This window comes from Heptranchias perlo, chromosome 4, assembly GCF_035084215.1.
Source record: "Heptranchias perlo isolate sHepPer1 chromosome 4, sHepPer1.hap1, whole genome shotgun sequence".
Classification (NCBI taxonomy): domain Eukaryota; kingdom Metazoa; phylum Chordata; class Chondrichthyes; order Hexanchiformes; family Hexanchidae; genus Heptranchias; species Heptranchias perlo.
In genome coordinates this window covers 74,182,510-74,205,582 of record NC_090328.1, presented here as the reverse complement: position 1 = coordinate 74,205,582, position 23,073 = coordinate 74,182,510, and the positions used below count along the sequence as shown (strand labels likewise).

Below are 23,073 nucleotides of genomic sequence, written 5' to 3'. Positions count from 1 at the left end.
TCCAGAATGCTATCCTATTATGTATTTAGATTAGCACAACTCTTACAAGTTGCTAAAAAGATGGGTTCTGCTGGTGAAAAGTTTTATGGGAAAAAACATTCCAATGATTCCTTCAGTTAGAGGTTTATGTTAGGTTACCTTTATGGGGTCTTGTTCATTCGACTCTAAGCTTGAACAACACTGAAAGACTACCATCATTGACTATCGTTATTGTTCTCATTAGGTCATCCAGGTCCTCTTACCTAGATGAAGACTTGGAGTCACTGGCACTGTGTGACCCCATGCGCAGGGTCAGCTGTGAAGTTGAAAGCTTAACCGAAAGCTGCTTTGACAGTGGCATGTCCACAATGAGGGATTCGAATGAATATGATTCTGAGAGTGAATTCAAGCATCAAAGGAATTTTGAAAGGTCGCAATGTGCGCAAGAGGCCTTTGGGGGTGATGCCTCTGACACAGATGTAAGCACCAATACAAGTAGTGTGACATTTTAATGGCAATCTTTGGTATGTTGTGAATTGCATTTAATGATCTGCATAAAAATTAATGTTCTTTATGGAGAATTAGGTTATAAATAAACTCTTGATTCTGTGTTTTTGATCGGTCTAAAATAATTAAGTGTAATTGACCTATTTTTAAGGTTCTTAAATGTTAGCCCTATCTGGTTATTAAATAGAAGTGTTTGCCGATACAGTAGCACAGTATGCTGCTGTATTTGTGTACTTCATCTGGAGTAATTGGGCTCGGTTTTGGGCACAATGTTCCCCAGAAACAGAGCAGTGTTTGCCCACAGGGAGGGAAGGAAGGACAATTGTAGGATTAGTCAATATATGAAAAGATCCATATTTCATTGTCACTAGGTTGAGATCTTTTAAATGAAACCTGCAAAACTTGATGAGATAATTAATCTTGAGATAATTAATAATCTGAGTTATAAATCTTCACAATACAACTGTCACAGAGCTGCAAAGCCTAGTGTCAGGCACTGAGTTGGCCACTGATAGTTAGATTGAATGAAGCTGACCTTTTTGGCTCTGTAGGTTACAGTATATTTGTGATTTGTTCGTAGGTGCCTGAAATCCGGGATGAGGTAGCTTTTAGCCAGGACAGTACAAGCACGGTTCTGGAGTGGAAACCCTCCCAAGCGGTGAGCCAGAGCAGCTCTGGAGCCTCTTCTTCACTGCGCTGTTTCTCCACATTTTCACCACAGGTACCGCCTGTTACAAATTTTTAAATAATACTCCATGTCTGTGAGTTCACATTTTTTGTTGTTCAGGTAAATGAAATGGTCATATTGCAAGTAATTGATCCACTCATTGTTGATTTATGATGACGATTTAACAAACAAGACTGAACTCCCTTTGGACGGCAAATGGGCAAAACTGTGGCAGGTGCAGTTCAATGTAAGGGAGTGTGAGGGCATCCATTTTGGATCTGAGAAAGAGGAATCGACAGGCTGCATGAACTTGATTTGTATTCCCTGGAGTTAGAAGGTTGAAGGTTGATCTAATCAAGGTCTTAAAAATAATAAAAGATTTTGATCGGGTAGATGCAGAGAATCTATTTCCTCTGGTGGAAGAATCCAGAACAAGGGGCACAATCTTAATATTAGAGCTAAACCATTTAGGAGTGAAATCAGAAAACACTTTTTCACCCAAAGGATTGTAGAAACCTGGAAAACTCTCCTCCAAAAGGCTGTGGATGCTGGGTCAATTGAAATTTTGAAGACTGAGATCGATAGATTTTTGTTAGGTTAGGGATATGGAACAAAGGCGGGTAAATAGCGTTGAGGTACAGATCAGCAATAATCTAATTAAATGGCGGAACAGGCTCAAAGGGCTGAATGGCCTACTCCTGGTCCTATTTTATGGAATTGAACAAGTTACACCATAGATTTCCCAGCTTCTTGTGTACTTTTTTGTTTACTTCATGGAAGCTGGCTGCAGAGCAGTGCACGTGATTCTTGGCACTAATTTCAAGACACGATTAAGATTTCCCATGCTTTCTTTGTGTTTAGGTTAATTTTAATGTAACTTTCTGTCTGCTTTCCCTCCTAAGTCGCTCAACACCACAAACTTTCTTGGCCCTAGAACATAGGAACTGGAGTAGGCCATTTAGCCCCTCAAGCGTGTTTCGCCATTCAACGAGATCTTGGCTGATCTGTGATCTAATTCCATATGTCCACCTTAGCCCATATCCCTTAATACCTTTGGTTAACAAAAATCTATCAATCTCAGACTTAAAATTATTAATTGAGCGAGTATCGACTGCTGTTTACGGAAGACGGTTCCGAACTTCTATCAACCTTTGCATGTAGAAGTGTTTCCTAAGTTCACTCTTGAACATCCTGGCTCTAATTTTTAGACTATGTCCCTTAGTCCTAGACTCCCCAACCAGCGGAAATAGTTTCTTTCTATCTACCCTATCAGTTCCCCTTAATATCTTGAAAACTTTGATCAACTCACCCCTTAATCTTCTAAATTCTAGGGAATACAACCCTAGTTTGTGTAATCTCTCCTTGTAATTTAACACTTGGAGTCCAGGTATCATTCTAGTAAATCTACGCTGCACTCCCTCCAAGACTAATGTATCCTTCCTAAGGTGAGGTGCCCAGAACTGAACACCAGGTGTGGTCTAAATTTGTATAGCTGTAGCATAACTTCTACCCCCTTGTATTCTAGTCCTCTAGATATAAAAGGCCAGCATTCCATTTGGCTTTTTGATTATTTTCTGTACCTATCTATGGCATTTTAATGATCTATGTACATAGACCCCTAAGTCTCTTTGGACCGCCACTGTTCTGAGCTTTTCACCATTTAGAAAGTACTCTTGAGCTTTCCTTTTTAGGTCCAAAGTGGACGACCTCACACTTGCCTACATTGAAATCCATTTGCCGCAGTTTTGCCCATTCATTTAATCTATTAATATCTCTTTAATTTTATGCTTCCATCTACACTGCTTACAATGCTGCCTATCTTTGTGTCATCGGCAAACTGGAATATATGGCTCCCTATCCCATCGTCTAAGCCGTTAATAAATACAGTGAATGGTTGAGGATCTAAAACCGATTCCTGTGGGACACCACTAGTCACATTCTGCCAATTTGAGTACCTGTCCATTATCCCTACTCTGTCTTCTGCCGCTCACCCAGTTTCCTAACCAGGTCAATAATTTGCCCTCAATTCCATGAGCTTTAACTTTAGCTAACAGTCTCTTATGAGGGACTTTATCGAATGCCTTCTGGAAGTCCATATGAACAACATCTGTAGTCACTCCCGTGTCCACTACTTTAGTCACCTCTTCAAAAAAAAATTCAGTCAGGTTGATCAGGTATGACCTACCCTTTACAAATCCATGCTGGCTGTCTCTGATCAGCTGAAAATTTTCAAGGAGTTCAGTCACTCTACCCTCAACTATAGACTCTAGTAATTTCCCGACAACAGATATTGGGCTAACTGGTCGATAATTCCCTGGTTTCCCCCTCTAACCTTTCTTAAATAGTGGAGTGACATGCAATTTTCCAATCTAAAGTAACAGTTCCTGAATCGAGAGAACTTTGGAAGATTATAGCTGGGCATCTGCATTGTTCTCACCTACTTCCTTTAAAACCCTGGGATGGAAACCATCTGGTCCTGGGGATTTGTCACTCTTCAGTGCCATTATTTTCTTCATTACTGTTAATTTGCTTATGTTAATTATGGCGAGTCCCTGTCCTTGATTCAAAATTAGAGGACAGGCAGGAGATCTGCTCCCAATTCTCTACCAATACCACATTACAGTTGCCTGTTCGGCGGTACTTTAGTGCAGCCCGTGGAGCATTTCTCCCTCTGATTCATTTTCTTCCATTATCTGTGCCTTCACAGTGTGGCATTCTATGGCAACATGATTGAGATCAAAATCTCACTGAGAGGAATCACAGATGTAAATCTTTGTGCCACTCAATGGGTGGCAGTATATTGTAGACAAATGCAGCAGCCAATCTGCACATAGCAAGGTCCCACAAACAGAAGTGAGACAAGTGAGGCTGGATATTCTGTGGTGAGTGACTCATCACCTGACTCTACAAGGCACAAGTCAGGAGTGTGATGGAATACTCTCCACTTGCCTGGATGAGTGCAGCTCCAACAACACTCAAGAAACTTGACACCATCCAAGACAAAGCAGCCTGCTTGATTGGCACCCCATCCACCACCCTAAACATTCACTCCCTCCACCACCGGTGCACTGTGGTTGCAGTGTGTAGCATCCACAGGATGCACTGTAGCAAGTCGCCAAGGCTGCTTCGATGGCACCTCCCAAACCCGCGACCTCTACCACCTAGAAGGACAAGGACAAGGGCAGTAGGCACATGGGAACAACACCACTTGCATGCTACCCCTCCAAGTCACACACCATCCTGACTTGGAAATATATCACTGTTCCTTCATCGCTGGGTCAAAATCCTGGAACTCCCTACCTAATAGCACTGTGGGCGAACCTTCACCAGACTGACTGCAGCAGTTAAAGAAGGTGGCTCACCACTCACCTTCTCAAGGGCAATTAAGGATGGGCAATAAATGCTGGTCTTACCAGCAATGCCCACATCCCATGAACAAATTTAAAAAATGACCAGATAATCCATTTTGCTGGTGTTAGTTGTGGAATGAATATTGGACAGAGCACTGATAACTTCTTGCTCTTCTCTGGTGCAATGGGATTTTTTATGTCCATTAGATAAAGGCAGACATGGCCTCCGTTTAATATTTCATCCTAACAATTGCACCTGTGAGAATGCAGCAATTTCTCAGTACTGCACTCCATACGCACCTGATAAACTATTAAAAGATGACTGGTAACTCATTGTCACTAGCTTGAAAAATCTTGAATGAAATTAACTGTAAAAGCTTGTCAGGTGTCAGCCTTGGCTCATGGTGGCCCTCTCACCTCAGAGTTAGAAAATTTTGGGTTCAAGCCCCACTTGGGCACATTATCAAGACCAACACTTCAGTGCTGCACTGTTGGAGATGCTATCTTTCAGATGAGATGTTAAACTAACGTCTGCCTTCGCAGGTGGACGTAAAAGATCCCACGGCACTATTTGAATAAAAGCAGTGGAGTTCTCCCGGTGTCCTGGCCAATATTTATCCCTCAACCAACTTCACTAAAACAAATTATTTAGTTATTTGTCTCATTGCTGTTTGTGGGACCTTGCTGCATATGTATTGGCTGCCCCATTTCCTACATTACAAAGGAGACTAAACTTCAAAAAAAATCTTCACTGGTTGTGAAGTTCTTTGTGATATTCTGAGGTTATGAAAGGTGCTAACATCTTACTTCCTTAATTGGCTAATTAATAACCCGAGTTGTAAATCTTTACAGTTCAACTGTCAATAGCCAGACACAGAACTGCAAAGCCTAAAGCCAAGGCAGTGATTTGGCCACTTGATAATTACAGTTAGATTGAACGAAGCCGCCCTTCTACTTCTGGCTCTGTAGGTTACAATATATTTGCGATTTGTTCGTAGGTTCCTGAAATCCAGAATGAGGTAGCTTTTAGCCAGGACAGTACAAAAACGACTTTGGAGTGGAAACCCTCCCAGGGGGTGAGCCGGAGCAATTCTGGAGCCTCTTCATCACGCCGCTGTATCTCTGCATTTTCACCACAGGTAATGCCTGTTACAAATTTTTAAATAATACTCTAACTCTGTGAATTCACATTTTATGTTGTTCAGGCAAACCGAATAGTTGTATTGCAAGTAGTTGATTTATTTAGTCTTTATCTATGATGGTGATTAACAAATGAGACTGAACTCCCTGATGACATTGGGAAGACCTCAGATCAAATCTCTGGCCAATGTTGCGTTAACTGATCTCAATCAGGCAGCAATGATAGGGGCATTATAATTGGCATCCTTGCATCTTGGGCTAGGGAGTGGGAAAAAAAAATCAGCTATGTTTCCACTTCCAGTTTGCAGTGACTACAGCTGGACAGTGAATGTAGGGTGAAGGCAACATCAGACCTTGGTGTGCTATTTCATTTTCTCTTCTTCACCCCTTTCCCCCCCCCCCCCCATCTCTTTCCATGATTAAATAGCCTGTTGACACTTGCACCAGTAATTCCAGTGGGCGTTCTCCTGATATCCTGCCATAACTTTGGGAAGAGGTCCATGGAAACCCCCAAAAACCCAACAGAAATGGAAGTTATGGCAGGAAATTGGGAAACCCCCCACGGAAATTCTACCCCTTACTGTCCAGGCTGAATGGCTGTTTTGGTAAAGTACGTGGGGTGGGGTGGGGGGCGGGCGGGGGAGGAGAAGAAGAAGAGAGGGTTGTAGAGATGGAAACATACATCAGTATGAGTTTGTGACTTGAGAAGAAAGAGAAAAACAAATTCATAAAATGGGCACTTTTATATATTGCTTGCCAACAAGAATTTTGTGATAACATGTCCATTTAAGAGCTGGTTTTATTTTTTCCCTTAGGTCTCTGAGTTCAACCTAAATGGTGATTAACAAATGAGACTGAACTCCTTGATGACATAGGGCAGACCTCAGATCAAATCTCATTCTTATTGTGCCTCATATATTGCACTTAAACTTAGTAAAAAATACCTCATGATACAGACAAATGTCATAGTTTCCAATCTGACTGTTTGTTTGTTTCATCTACTCATCCATCTAAATGGATATAGCCAACATCTGAATCAGCCAAGACTGTTCAAACTGTCCTAAAGTCAAAAGTGATTACTTTGCTTAGCTCAGAACTCATAACTGCCCTTTAAAATGATGGTGTTCTGATTGATCCTTGCTCTTTCTTCAGCCTAATAGCACAGCTGGGAACCTTGAATATCCTCAGTCAGATAAAGCCTTCAAGATAGTTCTTGCTGGGGATGCAGCTGTAGGTAAATCAAGCTTTCTTCTGCGACTCTGCAAAAATGAGTTTCGTGGGAACACCAGTGCCACTTTAGGTATGTTTCTCCAGTTTTAGTCAATCTTTTTTTATTCCTTTTTTGTTCCACCCACTTGAGTCACTCAGTCAATAGGCTTCTATAGCCTTTACATGGCTGCCAACTTTATCATCTTCTGCTGGAATGCACATTGACGCATCGACTTGTTCATCTAGAAGTGATGAGTCTGTGTGGAGTCTCTGGCCCTGAAAATCCTCAGGGGTGTGATCCTAGCAGTTAAACTGGGATCGTGGCTGCTGCGCAATGTGCTTCTGACCCCATTGAAGTTTGTTGGGTCAGAAGGCGGGACCTCCACAAGTGGGCATTTGATGCACCCCCACCGCAAAGCCTAAAAAGTTAGGTTGAGGCTGGTAGCCCAGTGCGTGCAAAGTCCTGTTCTCCACATCGAAAGTGGAGCGTTGTGCTTTCCCCACCCCACCCAGGTGGCACTATCTTCGCCCTCAGCTGGCAGGTATGCTTGATTTCACAGTGTACTGGCCTCCAAACTTGGACCCCACTAAGAACAAGAAGTGGGAACTTCCAGTGTAGGGAGGCTCTGGCCCTTCCCTCTGACATGGTGGGGGGGGCATATTTGGGGCAGGTAGAGGTTCTGTCTCCGATAATGTCCCCAGGAAACTAACAATGCAGAAACCCTGTGCATTTCCTAAACCTTGTGCTGGAGCATGCCAGAAGGCCTGAGCATTTTCTGGGCCTGTATATTGCCTTCCCCACCTTCAGTGTTTTAATGCAGCCTTCCTAAAAAAATAAATTATAATAATTGGATTTATATAGCACTTTTCATGACCTCAGGCCATCCCAATGCGCTTTACATCCAATGAAATACTTTTGAAGTATAGTCACTATTGTAATGTAAAGAAACATGGCAGCCAATTTGCACACAGTGAGGTCCCACAAACAGCAATGAGATAAATGACCAGATAATATGTTTGTGATGTTGGTTAAGGAATAATTATTGGCCACGACACCAGGAGAATTCCCCTGCTCTTCTTCAAATGGTCACGGGACCTTTTGTGTCCATCTGAGAGGGCAGACGTTAGTTTAACGTCACTTCCTGACAGTGTAGCACTTCCTCAGCAGTGTCAGCCTAGATTATGTGCTGAAGTCCTGAATTGGGGCATGAACCCATGACCATCTGAATGCAATGTCAAATTGAGCTTACAAATTGCACATCTGAATATATTGCTCCCCTATTATTGTCATTTAGATTGATTGCCATAGTTTTTTTTAAAAAAAATGTTTTATCTTCCGTGCTATTATCACATGCATGGTCTTTGGAACATGCCTAACACTCAATGCCCAGAGACTAATAGGCAATGGAACCTTGTTATTGCAACGGTAGATCTCAGTGCCAGTTCCAGAAAGTAGGACCAAGGCAGCTGATGGGTCTGCCATCAGTGGTGGAGTAAAGGGAGGAGGGATGCATAAGGCTAGAGTTTGAGGACTGAAAGGTGCTGGAGGATGCAGAGATGGGGAAGGATTTAGGCCCTGGAGAGATTTGAAAATGAGGATTTTAAATTCAATGTGTTGGGAGACCGGGAAACAGCGTTGGCCAGTGAGAACAAATGTGAAGTGTGCAACAGGATGCAAGCTGCTGAGTTTTGGACACATTGGAGTTTATGGGGTAGTGGAGGATGGAAGGCTGGCAAGGAGGATGATGAAATCGAATCTAGAGGTACCAAAAACGTGGATAAGGGTTTCAGTGTGGTAGGCCATGTTATGGAGATGGATGTAAGCAGTCTTAGTGACGAATGGGATGTGGTTTTAAAAACACACCTCTTGGTTGAACACAATGCCAAGGTTTGCCTGGCTTGATTCAGCCTGAGCGAGTAGCTGGGGAGGGTATGGAGGCAGTGGCAAGGAAGTAGATTTTCATGGCAAGAGCTGAAAATGATGGCCTTAGTCTTTCTGATAATCAGTTCGAAGAAATTTGGACTCACCCACAACTTAATGTCAGACAGGCAATCTGACAGCACAGAAGTAGCTGTGAGCCGAGGAGAATGATGGTGAGGTAGAGCTGGGTATTATCAGCATACAAGTGGAAGCTGACTCTGCGCCTGCGGATGTCACCGAGGAGCAGCAAGTTCTTATCTTCCAACTTCTTTTCTACCATGTTCTGATATTCTTATTTTTTCATGCAGGAGTTGATTTTCAAATGAAAACTTTGGTTGTTGATGGAGAGCAAACGGTATTACAGTTATGGGACACTGCAGGCCAAGAAAGGTAAGTTAGAAATGAGAAAATTGTTAAATTTATTATGCTATGTATATTATGTTAAAACTAAGTATGTACATTTAGTATGTATATTTAATTTTTCTCCTAATTAGCTTTTGAGCAGGCTCACTGTAAGGTACATAAAAAGGGATCATTGCAGCCCAGTGCACAGTCTCAAAAGCCACGTCAGTAAACAGGAGATTGTAATGATGCAATCTGTGTTATAATTAAAAAAAAAATGACTTTCATCCCACTTAGTATATCTCAACTGGATATAGCAGTAGTCCAGTGCTCCTGAGTTTAGAAGGCATAAAAACACTGCACGATTCCCATTTTTGATCACTATCCTGTAGCCCTTGCTGGAAAATGCGCTGTAAGTGGATGTTGGGTGAGGACTGGATTTGGCCTCCTCAATTGAGTAGCCTACTGACACTTATCACTAAAGCTCACACATGAGAAATGCGAGAGGTACCACATTCAGGAGAGAAAATTAGGGATTATTTTTCAAAAACAACTTCAAAGTGAGTATCGTGGTTACTGCAAGGATTATGACATGTTGGCACTGGTTACCTGAAAAGGGCTAAGTTGCCTCACCTTGAACATAAGAATTTACCAAAAATTAAACTTTAAAGCTTAGTTGCCCATCATTTGTTAATATCGCTAGCAGTGAATTAATTCAGTAGCATTAAAGCTTTTTAAAAATGAAATGGTTAACAGAGAAATGGGAACCAAAATCTTCATTTTTGTTTCAGGTTTCGGAGTATTGCCAAATCGTATTTTAGGCGCGCGGATGGCGTTTTATTGCTATATGATGTCACCTGTGAGAAAAGTTTCCTCAATGTACGCGAATGGGTTGACACGATTGAGGTGAATGACCCTGCTTTCATATAAAAATAGATTTCATGTGAATTAAGCAGCAACTATAATGGCTGCATGGTTAGTGTAAACTCACTGGGGAAAAAATAATGCACCCTGACCTTAGAAGGGGCAATTTTTCGAAATTGTGCTCCCAGTATAGAGCCTTGCCTGCCAGGACCACATATTGAGAATTTTAGTGCACAGTCCCCACGATTTGTCATCCATTAAAATCGTACCTGGAGCATGATTTAGTAAAATGACTTCTATATTATAATGTCCAGTGCATAATTCTCCCATAAATATGCCATATCCCTATTATGCATTTTACACCAGTGTGTAAGTTGTTTGTTCTGTAAAATCTCCCCCTCATTTCTCTCCCCACCCTCAAATTGCCTGAGCTGCATACCATTACCTCGGGGTGAATTTCCGAAGGGGTTCTCTTGTTTGTCCGCCGTTTTTCAGGGGTTTCCTGGGCCGCCGAAGTTACAGTGGATGAGCCAGAGGATCCCCACGGCAATTTACCCCTCCTAGCTCAAAGTAAGCAGCCAAGCTACTGCCAGGCCTCTGCATTAAAAACACTGGAACTGTATGACACCTACTCCACAAGTAAAAATGATTGTCCTAATGTCACCTCACCTAAAGATGTGGGTTGGATTGGTGGGAAATTATACTTTGTGATTTAACATATGCTCAATAATGTATCGTTGAAAAGGTAGATTATTTCAAACAACCATGGCAACAGAACAATGGGACCCAAGTTCAAAGTAATAAAAGGAAAATATAGGGCATTTTATATTTCAAATAACATAGATGCTATCAAAAAAGTAAATTGATATTATTAGATTGGTGACTTTGATACTGGTGAATTTATCAGGGATTAAGGTTCATTTAAAAAAAAAATAATCTGGGAAGAAATGTTTTTGTCAACTTTTTTTATCAAATGGAAAACATGTAAAGGAAAATACAAAATACTGGAAATGTGCAGCACTTAATCAGCATCTGAAACTGGAAGCTAGGGTAAATGCTTTGGGTATGACCCTCAATCAGATATTCCAGGGAGGAACTGAATTTCTTCAGAGCTGGCATATCTGGGAGGGAAGCGGCAGTAAAATAAATAGTAGAGGGAAAAAGAACGCAGGGTGCTTTCTGAATTTCAACATTTTCTGTTTGTTTTTTAACTACAGCGAAATGATGACATAAATGCTAATTATGTTAAGCACATCTCGTATTGCTTGCATGTAACATCATCGCAATAAAAATGCTGCTTGGTTTGCTGGTTCCTTTCAATCCCAAGATTTAAAATAAAATTGCCAAACACTTTTTTAAAGAAGACCATACCCTTTTAAATCAAAAGCTCAAGGAAAACATATTGTGGTAATTTATCTGAGACTATAAAAAGACATGATGGTAATATTATCCATTTTTGCTTAACTTAAAGGATTCAACCAATGAAAATATTCCTATTATGTTGGTGGGGAACAAGGCGGACTTGAGAAACAGAGCGCTGCAAGAAGGACGAAAGTCTGTCCCCACCAGCTATGGGGAGAAACTGGCAATGGTGAGGATCAAAGAACTGAGTCACTAAAAATATTTTTGTTTTAAATCTGGAGAGGTGAGGTGTAAAGCATTTTTAGGTGAATTTTTGTATTTGTCATTACACCCTTTAAAGTGTGGACACACTCCAGGTCAGTCCAATCAATCACATAAAAGCAGAGAAAAGTACTGATTCTCCAACAATTAACTAGAAAATTAGGTGCCCGTGTTATACCCGGAATGTGATGTTAACGTAAGAAGTATTTTCTTTTGCTCTGAATTGGCCTCCATTCAGTATTTTCAGTTTTCTTATGCCACTAACCTGAACTGCCATTGAACAATTCTATAATAAAATGGAATCCTTTCGTGGGAATTATAAATTAGAATCTTAATCAAGCAACAGGAAAGAGGTTAGGGTGCAATCATTATGAATAAACATTTGCAGAAAAACAGGATTGTTACTATGTATGCATTGGTTGAAGTTGCACATGGCATATCAAAATGAACTTAGCAAGAAACAAACAAGTGAGATGCATCACTGTATGAAACACCTGTGACATTAGCATATTCCATTTCTCAGAATTTTGGATCTAATGTGGATATTGAAGCAATATAATCATAGTCTTGTAGCATATTAGTCAGAATGACCCATCCTTTGGGTGGAATTTTAAGGAAACTAAATGTAAGAGTGAATCTTATTTATCTTTTGTTTTCTTGACAGACATACAATGTGCTGTTCTGTGAAACAAGTGCCAAGGATGGTTCAAACATTATTGAAGCAGTGCTTCATCTCGCTCGGTAATCATTGATTTTATTTATTAGATTAGCAGCTCCATGGAGACATACATGTGATGGAGTAAATGGTCAAAGCCAGTTTGATAGTACTTTAAGATAAGTGGCAAATACAAACTCTGAACTGACCTCCTGTTTTTTTTCTGAGGAAGCAAAGGAAGAAAATTACATCGAATTTCTAATGATAGTGATGTGAGAAGGGAAAAGAATGAAAAAAAATTGCAAAAATGTCCAGACCTATAGATGCTGGCCTGAATGTATTAGAAATTAATTAGAAAATTTCAGGGATGAGTTTTGATCGGTCAAATGCCAATTTCTCGCCTTTTGATTTTTCTTTTGATCTTAACTAATGTGGGATACCAATATGGAGGCTAGACATTATTTACATCAGGGACTAAAGATACAAGTCACCAAGTGGGATGTGGATTGGGTGGGTGAGCAGAAGCAAACATAAGATAATTAACATTCTGGTCACAGTCTGAGAGGAACCAGCAATAATCTACCTTCCCCATCCCCACTGCCAATGAACAGTTATTCAGGGATTCCAAAATAATACAGTAATATGTTCATTTTCGTATTACCAAAAACACACTGCTGTATTTTTTTAATTGTAAACAATTTTACAACACCAAGTTATAGTCCAACAAATTTATTTTAAATTCCACAAGCTTTCGGAGGCTTCCTCCTTCCTCAGGTGAACGGTGTGGAAATGAGTTTTGATCGCTCAAATGCCAATTTCTCGCCTTTTGATTTTTCTTTTGAACATTTAGTATTTTTTTAACACTACAGAGGTAATTCTGCAACTTCACGCTCCCAGTTGGGAGCCTTACCTGCCTGGAGAGCATATTGGAAAAGTAGACACACCATCAATGATTCATTTAAAAATGGTTGGAAAATCACATGCAGTGGACCACTGAATTTCCAATATGCTCTCCTGGTAGACGAGGCTCTCTGCTGGGAGCATAAAGTCAGAGAATTACTCTGTGTGTGTCAAACCGTTAGCGTTTTCTTGTGTTTTAAAATTAGTCGTCTAGAGCATTGACATAATCCAGGTGGATGCGATCCAGCTGTAACATTTTATAGCTCTTCTCTATAGTGTGAGATATCAGTACCTAAAAGACAGCCATTTACCATCTGGACAGTGCTATTCTTGTCTGCAGAAGTTATGATGAAACCATTTTATTAGTGGCAATAATTTAACAGGGACTCTTGTGATCCGGCACTTTAATAGCATGCAAGTGGTGGTTACCCTGGATACAATCTCATTGTTGCATTTCTCAACACTCTGGGTCTCAGTTTTTTGTTAAGATATTTTTGCTGCTTCCATTTTCCGGATTCTTCCTCAAATGATTAACTGCCTGTGCTGGGAGAGCGGCTCGACAAATGACTAGCTCCCAGGCCTTCACCAATGTTGCTCTGAAACTAGTTGGTAGGAGGAGTACAAGAATGGCCTGGAGCATTTCTTCCTCCAATGTTTCCTTCGGTCCCTTTAGAAAAGTGATTGGATTCCATTCAGTGCTTTCCTACACAGGCATGACAGAGATTGGGAACTTCCGAATGACAAACCACGGATGTAAAGCAATGCTCCACTGCACTTCAACTCTTTGAGTAGTGATTGCCATTTAAAAACGGCAAAGGAAGTCATATCTTCTGTTATAGAGAGAAATACAGAATTTAATTATATTTTTAATGCTGAATATTGTGAACAAGTGATGTGGAAAAGCACAGATTAATTCTTGACAATATTGTGCATATATAGGATAAACTTATAGGTGGGAATGCCCTCCCTGTGTCCCACTGCAGTGAAGGACTCTCTCTTATGTATATTTATATATTATATATTGCCTTGTGGTTAAGATTTTCCTGTCATTGGGAGTTAATTGGTTATTATTCCAGTTTGTCCAATTTCCTCTCTTGGCAGGTTTGCACATTCATTTGTATTCTCAGTGTTTAGGTTAGAAATATCTATGGGCGAAGAGGAGAGAGGACCTTTTCCAAGTGCTAACTGGGAGCCCAGTAACAATAAATGGAAGTTTTTCTTTTTAAATAATCCTTTGCTTTCAGCAATTGTCCATTGAAGATAGCCATGTCAGGGCAAATAGGGCTTTTTTTTTTAAGGAAAATTGGTTGGTGAGGTAGGTAACTTAGAGTTACCTTAACCTCCCCAGATTAGAAGATGGGGTCAGTAATTCCAGTGACCCCCTCCTGATTACTCTCTGTTCCATCAAGAGCAACCTCTTTACCTGACAGTTGCAATCACTACCAAGTAAAAATAATTTCAAGGTAAAAATCTTGGCCTTGGTGTCTTTTCAAAAGTTACTCACCCTTTTAATTGATTTTATAGAAAAGGTAATTCCAGATCATCAGTATTCTAGTGTATCAAACCATTTACTGTTCACTCTCAATGTGTGGAACTGACCCTTGTCTGGGTATGGTTCCATGGTCACTGTCATCCCAGTGGTACCTTGCCCAAATGGTCATTCATCATAAGTGAACTGAGACAGTGAGTGTGGACAAGTTACTTGACCAATGAAGTATCATAATCAAGCCCAATCTTGTCACATGAAATTGACAGACATTGTTTTCCAGCATCTCCTGCTGGAAAATCTTTCAGAAGCAGTAACCCTTGCTGATTTCCTCTTTCTTGGCTTAAAGGTACTGAGGTTGATTGTAATACTTCTGGCTGAGATCAGCTAATTACAGACCGGAGATTAAAACTTGACCACCTGGTTTGCATGACTTAGTACTACACCAGAGATTACCTTCACTGACAGGATCATAGGAGGACTTTGTGAACGTTTGCTTTTTAATATCTACTGTACTTTTTCTTATGTTCTTATTCTTTGGAATTCTGTACCCCAGAGGACTGTGGATGCTGAGTCGTTGAATATGTTCAAGGCTGAGATAGATAGATTTTTGGATTCTAGAGAAGTGAAAAAGGAATTAAGAGGGACAAAGAGAGAGTATGAGAATAGACTGGTGGCTAACATAAAAGGAATCTAAAAGTCTTCTATAGGCATATAAATAGTAAATGGTAGTAAGAGGAGGGGTGGGGCCGATTTAGAGATCAAAAAGATCTATGCATGGAGGCAGGGGGCATGGCTGAGGTACTAAATGAGTACTTTGCATCTGTCTTTGCCAAGGAAGAAGATACTGCCAAAGTCACAGTAAAAGGAGAGGTAGTTGAGATACTGGATAGGGTGAAAATTGATAGAGAAGGAACTAGAAAGGCTGGCTGTGCTTAAAGTAGATAAATCGCCCGGTCTGGATGAGATGCATCCCAGGCTGCTGAGGGAAGTAAGGGTAGAAATTGTGGAGGTGCTGGCCATAATCTTCCAATCCTCCTTAGATACGAGGATGGTGCCAGAGGACACGAGAATTGCCAATGTTACACCCTTGTTCTAAAAAGGGTGTAAGGATCAACCCAGCAACTACAGGCCCGTCAGTTAAACCTCGGTGGTGGGGAAGCTTTTAGAAACGATAATCCGGGTCAGAATTAGCAGTCACTTGGACAAGTGTGGATTGATTAGGGAAAGCCAGCATGGATTTGTTAAAGGCAAATCGTGTTTAACTGACTTGATTGAGTTTTTTGATGAGGTAACAGAAAGGGTTAATGAGGATAATGCGGTTGATGTGTATATGGACTTTCAAAAGGCACTTGATAAAGTACCATATGATAGACTTGTCAGCAAAATTGAAGCCCGTGGAATAAAAGGGGCAGTGGCAGCGTGGATACGAAATTGGCCAAGTGACAGGAAACAGAGAGTAGTGGTGAACAGTTGTTTTTTCAGACAGGAGGAAGGAATACAGTGGTTCCCCAGGGGTCGGTACTAGGAACGCAGCTTTTTTAAATTATTAATGACTTGGACTTGGGTGTACAGGCCTCAATTTCAAAATTTGCAGATGGCACAAAACTTGGAAGTGTAGTAAACAGTGAGGAGGATGGTAATAGACTTCAAGAGGAGATAGTCAGGCTGGTGGAATGGACGGACACATGGCAGTTGAAATTTAATGCAGAGAAGTGCGAAGTGATATGTTTTGGTAGGAAGAACAAGGAGACGCAATATAAACTAAATGGTATAATTCTAAAGGGGATGCAGGAACAGAGACCTGGGGGTATATGTGCACAAATCTTTGAAGGTGGCAGGACAGGTTGAGAAAGCGGTTTTAAAAAAAGCAAACGGGATCCTGGGCTTTATAAATAGAGGCATGGAGTACAAAAGCAAGGCAGTTATGTTGAATCTTTATAAAACACTGGATTGGCCACAACTGGAGTATTGTGCCCAATTCTGGATACCGCATTTAGGAAGGATGTGAAGGCCTTAGAGAGGGTGCAGAAAAGATTTACTAGAATGGTTCCAGGGCTGAGGGGCTTCAGTTACGTGGATGGACTGGAGAAGCTGGGGTTGTTCTCCTTTAGAAAGTCTTTACAAAGAACCAGCACAGGCTCAATGGGCCAAATGGCCTCCTTCTGTGCTGTTAAGGGAATCCAGGGCTATGGGGATCGAATAAGAAAGTGGAGTTGAGGTTGAAGATCAGCCATGATCTTATTGAATGGCGGTGCAGGCTGAAGGGGCCAAATGGCCTACTCCTGCTCCTATTTTTTTATTCACTTATGGGATGTGGGTGTCGCTGCCAAGGCCTGCATTTATTGCCCATCCCTAATTGCCCTTGAGCTGCCGCCTTGAACCACTGCAGTCCGTGTGGAGAAGTGCTCCCACTGTGCTGTTAGGTAGGGAGTGCCAGGATTTTGACCCAGCGACGTGAAGGAATGGCGATATATTTCCAAGTCGGGATGGTGTGTGACTTGGAGGGGAACGTGCAGGTGGTGGTGTTCCCATGCGTCTGCTGCTGTTGCCCTTCTAGGTGGCAGAGGTTACGGCTTTGGGAGGTGCTATCAAAAAAGCCTTGGCGAGTTGCTGCAGTACATCCTGTGGATGGTACGCACTGCAGCCACGGTGAGTCAGTGGTAAAGGAGTGAATATTTAGGGTGGTGGATGGGGTGTCAATCAAGCGGGCTGCTTTGTCCTGGATGGTGTCGAGTTTCTTGTGTTGTTGGAGCTGCACTCATCCAGGCAAGTGGAGAGTATTCCATCACACTCCTGACTTGTGCCTTGTAGATCGTGGAAAGGCTTTGGGGAGTCAGGAGGTGAGTCACTCACCACAGAATACTCAGCTTCTGACCTGCTCTTGTAGCCACAGTATTTATGTGGCTGGCCCAGTTAAGTTTCTGGTCAATGGTGACTCCCAGGATGTTGATGGTGGGGGATTCGGCGATGGTAATGGCTTTGAATGTCAAGGGGAGGTGGTTAGACTCTCTTGTTGGAGATGGTCATTGCTTGGCACTTGTCTGGCGCGAATGTTACTTGCTACTTATCAGCCCAAGTCTGGATGTTGTCCTGGTTTTGCTGCATGCGGGCATGGATTGCTGCATTATCTGAGAAGTTGCGAGTGGAACTGAAAACTGTGCAATCATCAGCGAACATCCCCACTTCTAACCTTATGATGGAGGGAAGGTCATTGATGAAGCAGCTGAAGATGGTTGGGCCTAGGATACTTCGCTGAGGAATTCCTGCAGTGATTACCTATTTCTTATGTTCTTACACTAGATATTTCAAATCCTCATCCAAATTTCACTTAGTAGCACATTGAAAGGAGACACTTCTTGTGTAAATTATGTATTTGATTCAAGTGTTTCTGCTTTTTTGATCTTCCTGAGTATCTGAATAATGATTAAACAGACAATGGTCGTGTCAATTGGCTATCTTTATCTGAGGGATTTTCTTTTGTGCTTATCAAGGCGAGTAATATTAGCGTTAGGGAATAGAACACTCTTCCTCTTTGGGCACTAGTGTAAGCATTAGTCACTGACAATGCAGGTGTAGGATAATCAGATACAGAATAAACCTTGCCCTACCATCTTGCAGTATTGTGCCTTGACCCCAAACTCAGAACTCTCTCTACTGAACCAGTGTGAGACTTTCCTTATGGCTTCTCTTTGCAAATTAACCAATCTGTGCAACAGTGTGAACAGTTCTGTGCTGTGGGCCCATTTCTACTAGGAACTACAAACTCATTTCACATGGGGGCTAATATAACGAGTAGCCAGCACAGACAGAAAGGGCCGAATGGCCTCCTGTGTTGTTAACCTCTAGGGCTCTATCAAGCAGAAAGGAGAATTTTATCCCATTGGTATGGGTTGGATTTGAAACCAAAAGTGAATAGACCAAGTACTAACTTACTGCACTATCCAATCCTTCATTTGAGATTGTTAATAGTCCACAGGAAATACAATCTTGATTCATGCCTTTTCATTACAAATTAGTGTTCATCAGAACTTGTTTGTACTTGATAAATCTACCCTTTTGTTTACATTATCTGTCTATTCCATTCCACAGGGAAGTGAGGAAAAGAGCAGATAAAGGAACAGACGTGGACTCTGTAACCAATTTGTCCGGCACACACTTGAACAAGAAGCTGCCCATGAAAAACTGTTGCACTGCTTAAAACAATGAAGCCGAGTCACTGAACTGTCCAGTGGTGGTTTGTGTTTTTGCATACTTTTTATGATATGGTATGTTATTTAGCACCTTAGAAAATACTGAAGGATGGCGGGTACAGCAATGATGAGGCTGAAATATGAAGGGTCAAGCAAGTGGAGAGACTGGCCGAAGAGCAAGATGAAATGAGCATTTTAAATAAAATGCAGTTAGCTACGTTTGTTCTTCATTTATTCCATGAGCAATGAGATCACTCTGCCTCAATGTTGCCAAAGCATTTGCCAACAAGTTGGCTGTTTGAAGCAAAAGTGTATTGATTTCCTTAATTATATTTGTATATAGTGGTCTTATTTACATTTCAAATTTAAAGGATGTTTCTAGAAACAATATTGCTGCTTTTTAAGATTGTGTTTTGGATATTATTTTTGCTCCTGTTACTTCCATAAATGTATTTATTTTTTAAAAACAAAGTTCATGTAAACACAACCTTTACAGAGCCTTTTACAGCACTTAGAAATGTAAATAAAATTATTTTTATGTGACTGAAGTAGAAAGATATCAAGGTTTTCTGTCATGTTTAGTGAAGTATATTAAATGATGCATTACATTTTGTTAGACTTTGTGAATCTGTAATGGTTTACTTTTTGAAAAATACCTAATCAATCTCCCATGCATTCCACATGGTAAGTCGAAGAATATGGTGTCTCTCACATGATGTCTTCATATTGCTGTTTCTCTCTTGTCTCTCCTCTTCTACTTCTGTCTCTTTCTCTTCACTCTTCCTTTCTGCTTCTTTCTCTGTCCTTTCCTTTCAGGTGGGAGCTGGTTAATGGTGTGGTGGTGAAAGGAGCCACCAACCACTGCAGGCTGCATTTGGGGTGGGGGTTGCAGAGAAAATGTGACCCGCAGCAGCTCCTCTCCTAATAACTCGAGCTTCCCCCACCCATCGTGCTCTCTACCTCCTCACTCTCAGCTTGACCCCTATTTCTTCCTATTTTGAAATACCCATTCAGCTGCTGTATTCCCACAGCCCTCGTTCCTCTGTCACTCACCATTCCCTTAACCCTCCATAAAATAATCAACCCTTATTTGCAATTTTCACACATAAAAGGCCAGATTTGTCAAATTGCACCCCAAAACATCAACAACTTGCATTTATATAGTGCATTTAATGTAGAAAAACATTAGAGGCCACTTCACGGAGGCATGATTTAAAAAAAAAAGGATGCTGAGCCAAAGAAAGCGACAGAAGGGGTGACTAAAAGCTTAGTCAAAGAGATGGGTTTTAAGGACAGTCTTAAAGGAGGAGAGGGAGATGTGGGGGGAAATTCTAGAGGGTGGAAACATGAGGATGAGCACTTTAAATTTGAGGGACTGGGAGCCAGTGTAAATTAGTGAGGACACTGGGTGAGCGGGACTTGGTGCAGGATAGGATATGGGCAGCGTGCTAAAGTTTACAGAGGGTGAAGGATGGGAGGCCAGCCAGGAGAGCGTTGGAATAGTGGAGTATCTGTGACAAAGGTGTAGATGAGGGTTTCAGTAGCAGATGGAATGATGTAAAAGCAGAGATGGGCCATGTTATGGAGGTGGAAGTGACAGTCTTTGTGATGGAGAGGATATAGTTTCAAATAGGATGCCTGAGACAGACTGGTAAGGGGGAATGAAATCGGTCAGTTATCCTATGAAGGCCAGGAAGGGAAGAATGAGGATGGTTAGCTGTTAAGTGGGAATGAGATCAAGGCAGCCAGAGGTGGTTCTCATGGATGACATGAGCTTGGAGAAGGCATAAGGGGAGATTAGAGAGACTCAAGTCTAAAGTTAGGGAAGGGAGGATCTTAGGGGGGATGTTTGGCTTCCTGAGCAAGGGGAAGTGGGTGGGACATGTAGCAGAAGCAGCTGACGGAAATATGCATCTGGGAAAACCCTGACAAACATACCCAGATGCTCAAAATTATCATGTATTAATCATAGAATTGTAGAATGATACAGCACAGAAGGAAGCCATTTGGCCCATCGTTCCTGTGCCAGCTCTTTGAAAGAGCTATCAATTATTACTACTCCCTTGCCCTTTCCCCATAGCCCTGCAATTTTTTCCCCCTTCATGTAATTATCCAATTCCCTTTTGAAAGTTACTATTGAATCTGCTTCCAACACCCTTTCAGACAGCGCATTCCAGATCATAACCACTTGCTGCATAAACATTTTTTTTCCTCATGTCGCCTCTGGTTCTTTTGTAAATTACCTTAAATCTGTGTCCTCTGGTTACTGATCCTTCTGCCACGGGAAACAGTTTCTTATTTACTCTATCAAATCCCTTCACAATTTTAAACACCTCTATCAAATCTCCCCTTAATCTTCTCTGTTCTAAGGAGAACAACCCCAACTTCTCTAGTCTCTCCACATAACTGAAGTTTTGCATTCCTAATACCATTCTAGTAAATCTTTGCACACTCTCCCAAGGCTTTGACACTCTTCAGCTGGGACCTAACCAGTATTTTATGAAAGTTTAACTTCCTTGCTTTTGTACTCTGTCTCTATCTTTAAAGCCAAGGATCCCATATGCCTTTTTAATAGCTGCCTCAACTTGTCTTGTCTTGTCACCTACAAAGATTTGTGTATGTACACCCCCAGATCTCTGTTTTCCTGCACCCCCTTTAAAATTGTACCATTTAGTTTATATTGCCTTTCCTCATTCTTCCTACCAAAATGAATCACTTCACACTTCTCTGCATTAAATTTTATCTGCCATGTATCTGCCCATTTCACCAGTCTGTCTATGTCCTCCTGAAGTCTGTTACTATCTTCCCCACTGTTGATGAAATTTCTGCGTTTTGTGTCATTTGCAGACTTTCAAATTATGCCCTTCTTACCCAAGTCCTGGTCATTAATATATATCAAAAAGAACAGTGGTCCTAATACTGACTCCTGGGGGACACCACTGTCATAATTTACAGTCTTGGCATAGACAGCACATAGCTGGCAGTTCATTGTACAGGTGCCTTGCTCTTAAGGTTGACTTCTCAAAGGCAAAACCACATTTTAAAGGGCTTTATGAGTATAAGGCTTGGACTTTCTTGATCTACTGGTTCTTTATAATTTTACCCTAATCAGATGCAGAGGTATAGCATAAATCTGTGGGAAGATATCTACATAATTCCAAAAAATAGTGTAACCACTAGGGTTCAACTACAACTATTGCAATGTGTTGGCCCATTGTTTATTTGAAAAATCTACAATGAGAGCCATTTAAAGAAAGTCAACTGCCTTTCTGTGCCGAGCACTTGTGTGTTAGAGTCCTAAGAAGCAAACAAAGGGCGGGGGGGGGGGGGGGGGGGAGAATGTAAAAACACTATTCAGAAGTAACCATCTAGTGACTCATGGGAGACAACTGTTACAATTTAGGCTTCTCCTAATACTTTTTTTTCTGTGAACTCCCATTGATTAAACAGTCATATGAGTCAAAGTTGACTTTCTTTAAATGGCTCTCATTGTAGATTTTTCAAAAACAATGGGCCAACACATTGCAATAGTTGTAGTTGAACCCTAGTGGTTACACTATTTCTTGGAATTATGTAGATATCTTCCCACAGATTTATGCTATACCTCTGCATCTGATTAGGGTAAAATTATAGAGATATAGCATAAATCTGTGGGAAGATATCTACATAATTCCAAGAAATAGTGTAACCACTAGGGTTCAACTACAACTATTGCAATGTGTTGGCCCATTGTTTATTTGAAAAATCTACAATGAGAGCCATTTAAAGAAAGTCAACTTTGACTCATATGACTGTTTAATCAATGGGAGTTCACAGAAAAAAAAGTATTAGGAGAAGCCTAAATTGTAACAGTTGTCTCCCATGAGTCACTAGATGGTTACTTCTGAATAGTGTTTTTTCTAGGCTGTGATCAGTAGTTTTTACATTCTTCCCCCCCCCCCCCCCCCCTTGCCCTTTGCTTCTTAGGACTCTAACACATAAGTGCTTGGCACAGAAAGGCAGTTGACTTTCTTTAATGGCTTTCTTTGTAGATTATTTACTGTACCACAACAAAGTGTTTCCATGTACTGTAGGCATTGCTGTAAATGTTCATAAGGTGCAGTATGATATTGGCATAGAAGTTGGCATTGAGTCCTCACTCGTTCAAAGCATGTAGTTCTCTACTGAGGTGAGACACGTTGATGTACTTTCTGAAAACCATGGTAATATTAACTGCTGAATGTTTACATTACCAAAC

The 23,073-nt window shown here is 41.1% G+C and overlaps 1 protein-coding gene across 1 annotated transcript in view; it reads left to right on the top strand.

Annotated features, from left to right (window-relative positions):
• rasef (RAS and EF-hand domain containing) overlaps nucleotides 1-19,432 on the top strand; it is a 48,455-nt gene extending 29,023 nt beyond the window's left edge. Inside the window, exons 10-18 of the mRNA XM_067982207.1 lie at nucleotides 224-458; nucleotides 1,067-1,207; nucleotides 5,502-5,642; nucleotides 6,796-6,943; nucleotides 9,082-9,163; nucleotides 9,907-10,021; nucleotides 11,451-11,570; nucleotides 12,267-12,343; nucleotides 18,736-19,432. Coding sequence (XP_067838308.1) covers nucleotides 224-458; nucleotides 1,067-1,207; nucleotides 5,502-5,642; nucleotides 6,796-6,943; nucleotides 9,082-9,163; nucleotides 9,907-10,021; nucleotides 11,451-11,570; nucleotides 12,267-12,343; nucleotides 18,736-18,844 — 1,168 coding nt within the window. The 3' untranslated portion in view covers nucleotides 18,845-19,432. The remainder of the gene's footprint in view (nucleotides 1-223; nucleotides 459-1,066; nucleotides 1,208-5,501; nucleotides 5,643-6,795; nucleotides 6,944-9,081; nucleotides 9,164-9,906; nucleotides 10,022-11,450; nucleotides 11,571-12,266; nucleotides 12,344-18,735) is intronic.
• Nucleotides 19,433-23,073: the final 3,641 nt, after the last annotated feature.